At 44.3% G+C, this 7,788-nt stretch overlaps 1 protein-coding gene across 9 annotated transcripts; it reads right to left on the reverse strand.

Annotated features, from left to right (window-relative positions):
* Window positions 1-1,229: 1,229 nt before the first annotated feature.
* On the reverse strand, window positions 1,230-7,774 carry tspy (testis specific protein Y-linked). 9 transcript variants are annotated; one of them, XM_034590239.1, is made up of 8 exons: window positions 6,125-7,774; window positions 5,949-6,035; window positions 5,742-5,864; window positions 4,849-5,004; window positions 4,235-4,311; window positions 3,788-3,993; window positions 3,126-3,209; window positions 1,231-2,693 (listed from the first exon to the last, which is right to left on the reverse strand). In XM_034590239.1, the coding sequence occupies exons 1-8, from the start codon at window positions 7,079-7,081 to the stop codon at window positions 2,650-2,652; spliced, it is 1,734 nt and encodes a 577-aa protein (XP_034446130.1). In that variant the 5' UTR covers window positions 7,082-7,774; the 3' UTR covers window positions 1,231-2,649. The 9 variants fall into 9 exon arrangements, with proteins under 9 accessions (XP_034446139.1, XP_034446136.1, XP_034446138.1 ...); XM_034590243.1 differs by having other exon boundaries at window positions 4,849-5,003; window positions 5,753-5,864; window positions 5,958-6,035; window positions 6,125-7,762; XM_034590240.1 differs by having other exon boundaries at window positions 3,788-3,996; window positions 5,958-6,035; window positions 6,125-7,760.
* Between the last annotated feature and the right edge of the window lie 14 nt (window positions 7,775-7,788).

Genomic DNA, 7,788 nt, shown 5'->3' on the forward strand with positions numbered 1-7,788 from the left:
GGAACGGAGGAGCATGAAAGAATGCAAGCTTCCGAAAGACGCCTACAAGCGTGCACACGTGTGCAGAAACACGCACAGGTAGTTGGTATTCAGCAGCACTACCTCAACCTCTCGCATTACCCACAACACAAAGCAGCACCAGCCCTTTTCGTTCACGCACTCCCAACATCAATCACACAGGAGAAGAATGAGCCGCTGTGTTATCTTTTCAGCTTTCAGTCCACAGAGAATCAGGCTGAGATTCCTGCAGAACCACTCTGGGAAACGTGAGAGCTTTGACGTGATGATTTGTGTACAGTAGCAACACCAGCTCAACCCAGGGGAGTGTAGTTTACAAAGGGGAATCCGTTTAAACTGTTGCAACCCTTATACATACAGAGGCCCTCACAGACAACACCCCCCCCGACCGCAGCGCAGCGCAGCTCGAGGACAGCTTGGTTGTCCCGGCAATCTGTACTTAGTTTGTCACGATCAATATTGTAGGAACCGAGTCCCATTATTAATTCATAGTTATAAAAACATTGTGCGCTGAGGTGGGGCTGAATAAAGCTGCTTCAAAGGAGGAGAGCAACTCTTGTTTTTCACATGGGATCACTTCATGGAGTATAATGTGTTACCATCATCAGTATTAATAGTATATGCCCATCCTGGATTGCATACCCTGGTCGCTGCTGGGCCCGCAGCAGGACAGGTTTTTGCTCGTGGAATATTTATAGCTGTGCATTAAAAGTGGAATCAAGGGTTTAAGTGTACCATTGCAACACCGCTGCCGTTCCTTTGTCTGGGCCTGTCCAAAAATGTGTTGCCCGGGGCTACTTGCAGGGCTCCATTCAAAACGTCATCGATATCACACACGCTGCTGTCATATCAAAGGTGGAATAAATTAAAAAAACAGCTGTACGTCAGCGGGGGTTTTGTTTGATTCTTCCCTTTAAGAAGAGCGTGTTGCAGCCAAGAATATCAGAGGTGACTTGTATGTCAATATGTCACGTGTGTTATTGCTTCTGAACATCAGAGACGGCAAGATTAAACTTAATCTAATTAATACACACATGAATGTTTGAATAACAGCATCAAAGTACTTTACAACCAACTGTTTCCACTCAAAACAAAAATTAACACTTGAAGTCTGACAAGAGACGAGAGGATGAGTGGAACTACACCGCCACCTTGTGGTTCCCCTGCACAAATCCCACAGAGATAATACATAAGCATCAACAGACAGCAAAGTGAAACAACTGCCTACTTTATTAAGTCTGAGTCAAAAGGTGGACATTTATCTCCAAGCAAACAAAATCAACCAAAGCAACAAACGAGTAGGTATCTTTAAACTACAGTGTTCTATAAAACACGGCACACAAAATATAACTTTCTGATCATGTTCATGAAAAAACTCCAGATTATCTGATAAATGTATCCATTAATTAAACATGTGTACAGTCTTATCCAAAAGACAACGCTGAAATACTATTTACAAGTTCATTGCTAAGAAAAGTAAGCAAATTCTAGTTCTGTTAAGAGTGCACCTCATTGTGTTGCTGTGAGTTAAACTACATTTACCGACACTGTGCTTTTCCTCCACGCAGCCTCGTAGGTCATAATCTTCCTGTCTTATATTTCATGCTCACGGGCATGCCATGATGTGGACATGTAGAAAAAAAAAAACAACATAATAAATACCATCTTTGTCGAAAGACAGCGAAAAAATTCCTATGACATACAACATGGAAATAAACCTTAAATGTTTCAGAAAGCAAATTCAAATTAATTTACAATCTAAAGAAATGTAAAAAGATAATACAAAACACATTATTACTACTTATTATAAGGGTGTGTTACAAAAAAAATCCACAGAAACATTGATCAAACTATGCAATGACTTTAAACATCGGAGATGGCTAACAAGGGGGGGGTGGAGGCTGATGTGGGACAAGACTGAACATACAGAAGAGGAGGGAGAAACACAGGTATTATATTTGTTCCTATTTACTACAGTAGAGTACACGTTACCTTATACACAGCCAACAATATCCAGAGTGTGTAAATGTCTGAGAAGCAGTAAAGTTCTTTTTCGGTAAATCTACCACCATGATCATCCCTGAGAACAAATTTTGGTTCAGTACTGGGTGCGTCTGAAACGTACTGTCATGATGTCCAATTCTGTTAGTGACACTTTTGTCTCTGTCACACGTCACGTCTAAAAACAGCCAGAACTTTATGCAAATATCTAATAATCACGATGCCTTGGATTTTATTTAATGACGGCAATTAAAGTCTAACCCACGCGAGTGAGTGCGTGTAGGCTGAAGTACGCTGTGATCTTCAATAAATAGAAGAACACTTGCATGGAGCGCTTGTAGAAAAACACATGTTTGCACACAGGAGAATCAGAGTACATCAGAATACACAGTACCAACTGTATAAAATAGAGGGGAAACATGCAGCCTTGGCTTCATTATTACAGGGAACCCTGATTTAAAATGCTTCTATTAATTTTAGGTATAAAAAAAACACAAGATCTGATATTCTGTGCATAATAACTAACATCAGGAAGAAGGATTCTGGTACTTTTTAAATTGATTCAGCATCCTGTTCGTCTTCTTGGTCTCTGGTCCCTCAAAGACTTCTGTCAGAGATAACCTCTTCATCCTAGGCTTCATCCTCTTCCTCCTCCTGGTCACTGTCATCAGAGCCTAAAGGACAAAGGGGGGGGCAGTAGAATTATAACACTTTTCAGTTAGATTATAAAATGTAACAGAAAATAAAAGAGCTTCATCAAAAAGAAGAAAATAGGAAAACCAAGATGACCGGTTACTTCTAAAGCCTCGTTCACACAACACGATTTTCAGATGGATTCGCCCGTCTCGGCCCACGAGTTCTGCAACTCGCCGACAAAAAGCCCTGATCGACGCTCGATCATTAATCTTTTGTCTCAATGTGTGAACTCGCAGACGTGTAATAAGCTCCGATCAGTTTCCAGCAAATCAGAGCACAGAAGAGGTGATGGTGTCGACAGTTTCGATTAGTCACCAGCAAGTCGTGTCATGTGAACACGGCTTTAGGTTTTCCCGTTCCCCAGCGAACTGCTTGTGATTAGCAACACTGCTGTTGAGTGATCTTCTTACCGTCAATCACTATTTCTCCAGCATCATCCTCCTCCTCTGGGCTCTCATCTGAGGAGGTGACGTTTCCTGTCTGATCAGTTTTCCCTGCATCGTTCAAACATTTATATTTCAGCTACAACACAGCCCAGGCAGCGTAATCCTAACAAGCCCCTGGCCTCTGAATTCACGTGAACAAACAGCAAACACTATTTTATACATAACACGAACAACAGCTATTGAGGTTCCGCAGGTGTTAGGAAGTTACATTTATGAATTTTAAGACCACGACAGAGTCCAAGAATTACTTCCAATATATCTGCTCAATTCTCTATCATTGAGAAAGAACTACAACTCCCAGAGACATGAGACTGACACTACCCATGCCTGTAATACAGTTCAGAAAGACAGAAGACAATAAACTAATTTTAAAGTGTAGAATGAATGAAAAAGTAGCATAGATATAAGACCTAGTTCATCATTTTAACACATTTAAGACTTTTTAAGGCCTAAAATTAGGATTATTGAATTTTAGACTAACCCTGACGCTGAATGTGTTGACATCCACATTTAAAAAAAGTTTAAATTCTTATTTTTGATTACATCTGTATAAATGAACAAACATAATGTGAGAGATAACAATTTGTGGTTTAAGCCATGTTTTTCAGTTCTCCAGATGCACTGACCTGCACTTGGCCCCCGGTCCCCCTCCTCCTCTTCTTCTTCTTCGTCTTCCTCCTCTTCGTCTTCCTCCTCTTGATCCTCCTCTTCTCGCCCCCTACTGTGGCCTTGTTCAGCCTCACCAGTGTCCTCGCCGGGATCATCATCCGAGTCGGAGATTACCACACAATCATCTCCATTTCCGTTATCAGCTGCTCTGGGTCCGCTCCCACTACTGGAGAAAAACTTTATTTAAATAACCAGTGGGAAACATATACAGTAAACACATAGTTTGGGTTTGCATCCCACCGAGGTTTACCCTCAGGGGGGGAAACAGGAAACATAACATTTAAACATGAGGCAAAATATAAACACCTGGGTTGAAGAAAATGTCAAGAATTTCCATCTTAATAAGTGGTTATTCCACTTTCTGAACCCTACACAGATACTGTATGAGAATGTGCTGGTTTTACCTGCCGTTCTCCCGTGGTTCCCACAGTGGAGTGAGGTAGTATCTCAGTGGGTCTCTATACAGGTCGTCTTTAAGTATCTGAATGTCAGAACAAAGATAATTTAGGTACATTTCACCAGTCAATGTTTGGAACATATGCTATTTCCTCCTTTCAGTGTCCGGCTAATCTGAGCACACATACACAGCTTGTATTTATCTATATTATTAATTATTTACTTTGTCATAAACAAGCAGGAGCGGGGGAATAAATGAAGAAATAATTACATTTTGTTAAACCGTTCAGATTTAAGGCTTTATCCATACTATGTTTCAAAATTATCTCAGTCGTGACAAACAGGAAGCGATTGTGGGTGACTGCCTCGTCCTTTCCAAATGTTCTCTGTTCCTGCCATTCCAGATTAAAAGTCCCGGAGTATTCAAACCAAAACGGAGCCAGCAGTGTTTCCAAAGCCTTAAGTTCTAGGGGCTCAAAAAGGCATAACTGTAGCAAAGGTGATGCATTTACAAGCTAAAACATTATAGCCAAAGCCTCTTCACATGTCTGGCAAATAACGAGAGGAAATAAAATGACCCAAACATCAAAACCCCCCCGTTAGTATGAGGGTGCATCTGTACCTGTGCTACGTCATCCTGCCCTGGGTTGCTATGGTCACTGAACCAGCTGAAAAACGTCTGGTAGACGCCACGTGACGACTTCCGGGGTTCGCTCTGGGCCGTCAGGTTTTGCCCACGATGCCACAGGATGGGGTTGGAGAAGGACATGGGAGATCCTGAAAACATGAGCACTCCGGATGAGAGGGTCACACAGAAATGAAAGGATGTGTTGATTTTACCAAGCATGAAAATTAAACCCTTTAACGATTAGTACAATAGGGATTGCTTTGCCAGTTTATTCTCAGTATCCTCTGTTCAATGTTGAGCTGATTAGCTTTATGACAGAAACCATGAGGAAATGAAAAGATGCATGAATGTAACACAAATCTTCAAATAACAGAGCACTGCTCTGAAAACTGGAAACACCAGTAAGACCAGTATCCTCTTTACTGCAAAAGCCTTATGAAATCGAATACAAACTTTTGTTATGACTCTGTTGTCCATAGTTTGTGGTGTTTTTTGGAATTGCATTCTACTGAATTGCATTGTATTCAAAAGGTCTTGCAAATATTCTCTCCATTCAAGTTTATAAAAACAGTTACACTCTAAGGAGACTGTGGATGTCAAGTTATAAAGTTTGCTTTACTTTTTCACTTTTCAGGAAATATACTCTCAGCGCCTTTTGCACAATGAGTTGCTTTTTTACACAAACTAATCCTGAACATCCTCTGTTAGACTTTAATGTGAAAGATGTGTTTGCTGCTCTCCTGCACAAAATGGAAAACAGCCTGTACATGACAAATTACATTATTATCCTGTGTATAAACATAATTTATAATTCCAAGATGCAAAGTTTGACCCTCTCAATACTATGCATTCTTTAAGAAGGTAATGCATTGACGTATCACCACGTCATCATTCATACCTCCCATCCCGAGGTGCAGCTCCTTCATGATGATGTTGTTCTGAAAATACGGGTTCCGCCTGAAGTGGAATCGGATCCTGTAGCCAAGTTTATTATTCTTGAAAGACTCAATCTGAGAAAGACACGAGGAAACGAATGATTTTTTCTTCTTCTAGTCGTATCCAAAAGGTAAACTCTGTAAGAATAAATCACGCACATTTCCTACCTCCAGATCCGTCATGTAACTAAGAGCATCTTCATCAGTCTCATCAATGTGGGCCGAGAGGTGTGGATGGTTCAACAGCTGGCAAAATGAAGTTAAGCATAAACCCAATAGACGTGACAAACACAAAGCAGGGAGGAGGGAAGGGGACATTTTCAATTGAAGGATACAGCTGTGACCCAGAAGCCGGGGATTGTTTTAGTAATGGAGCTGCGCTGATCCAGATGTGGCCGTCTCAGACGACTGATCTTCAGCTCCAGCCGCTGGTGAAGCCGGGCACTTTTCTTCTCGAGGGCTTCCAGTCTCATCTGCACCTGAGCCAGCAGGGCCACTGACTGCCTCATCTCAGGGGCCATCTTCACCGACACAATGGCACACTCCCCGTCCTCGTTGTCCTCATTGTCCGACGGGAAAGAGGAGCTCGGTGTGGACGAAGATCCAGAGATGGAGTCGTCCCCTTCATCTGCTTCGGCCGCCTCATCTGCATCTTCTCTGTCGGTGCTGTGCACAGATGTGGAGCTGTCTGCTGCAGCCGCCTGGGTTCTGGAGCCCGCTCGGGGGGACTGCTGGTGGCCCCCGCGTTGTTTGAATTTGCTCGCCGGTTTCACCTGTTTAGCCTTTTCAGACGAGCAAGGAGTCTCTCTGCTGTTCTCCCCGTCTCGTCCCGTGAGACTGGCCAGTGCCTCGGCGGCTGCTATGGCCGCTGAGTCGGACTGATGCAGAGGCGCCGCGGGACGCTGCTCGGCTCCCGTCGTCTTGTTTGCAGCTTCCCTCGCCTCAGCGGGGGGCCGTGCACCGGAGGACTGCGGCTTCTCGGGGTTTCTGGCATCGTGGCCGTCAGCGTGGGGCTTGTTGACAGGCAGGGAGCCACTCGTGCTGTCGGAAGTGTGGTCGGTCTGCACGGCAGCTGGCTGCTCCACGCTGCCTTCACACTCGCGTGCAGCTGTGTCTTTGCTCTCGGCTTCACTGTTTTTACAACTTTCCGAAGTGACTCCGATTCCATCTGAGGCGTCGCTAACTTTTGTGGATTTGCTGGGAATCGCAGCTCCCTCGTCCTGGTCGGGGGATGGACACCGTTTCCTCGACGCAGAGTCAGCGGACTGTTTGGAGTCCGTCACTTCACTCATGCTAGCTAGCTAGCAAAATAGCTAACAAGCTAGCTAGCCCGAAAGCTCTACTAAAACAAATGCAATTGAGTAACTGAGCGGAACCACTTGGTCAGATCGCGGTTGTGATTTTGTTCCTGGTCTCGTAACGTCACCTACATCCTCGGTGCAGCCGGAGCAGGAAGCAGCTCTCCTGTTTCTCCGCGGCCTTGTGCAACGTTAAAACTAGCAGGCTAATGCTAACGTCGGTTAGCTCACGTTACCCAGTTGCTGTGTCCTCGCGGCGCTGGCGGCATCACATCCTCGCGGGGACCGGTCCCAGTAGAACGAGTCGCTGCAGACACTCAGACCCTCCGCAGCTGCTCCGTGTGGACACGCAACCCGCGCTGTTTGTTTGAGTTTGTGTTTGTATTACCCGTTAGCTTACTATCCGTGCATCGACGTGACAGGAAAACAATCCCCCGATTGGCTACGGCACGCCGCGCTAAAACCTCTCCGCCAATCAGCGACGAGGGGTGCGTTTACATCGTGATCCGTCTGCAGAGGCGGTTTAACTGCGCAGAGATAAATGAGACAAATATCCATCATGTGTTCAACCGCTCATCAGGAACATCAGGAACATCAGGATCATTCACGTGTTTCCTGCTGGATTCAGTCAACTCTCAGATGCATCGATCCGCTGACATCCACATATCAGACGTTTGTAATTAATTAACGGTTCAAATGAC

This window comes from Hippoglossus hippoglossus, chromosome 7 (genome assembly GCF_009819705.1).
Source record: "Hippoglossus hippoglossus isolate fHipHip1 chromosome 7, fHipHip1.pri, whole genome shotgun sequence".
NCBI classification, from domain to species: domain Eukaryota; kingdom Metazoa; phylum Chordata; class Actinopteri; order Pleuronectiformes; family Pleuronectidae; genus Hippoglossus; species Hippoglossus hippoglossus.

Excerpts from the sequence above, each read along its gene's own strand:
- tspy (XM_034590239.1), bottom strand. The coding sequence starts at position 7,081 with ATGAGTGAAGTGACGGACTCCAAACAGTCCGCTGACTCTGCGTCGAGG. Across the intron at positions 3,994-4,234 it reads GAACCACGGGAGAACGGCAG|TGGGAGCGGACCCAGAGCAG; the intron begins GTAAAACCAGCA and ends TTTCTCCAGTAG. Across the intron at positions 2,694-3,125 it reads TGGAGAAATAGTGATTGACG|GCTCTGATGACAGTGACCAG; the intron begins GTAAGAAGATCA and ends TTTGTCCTTTAG.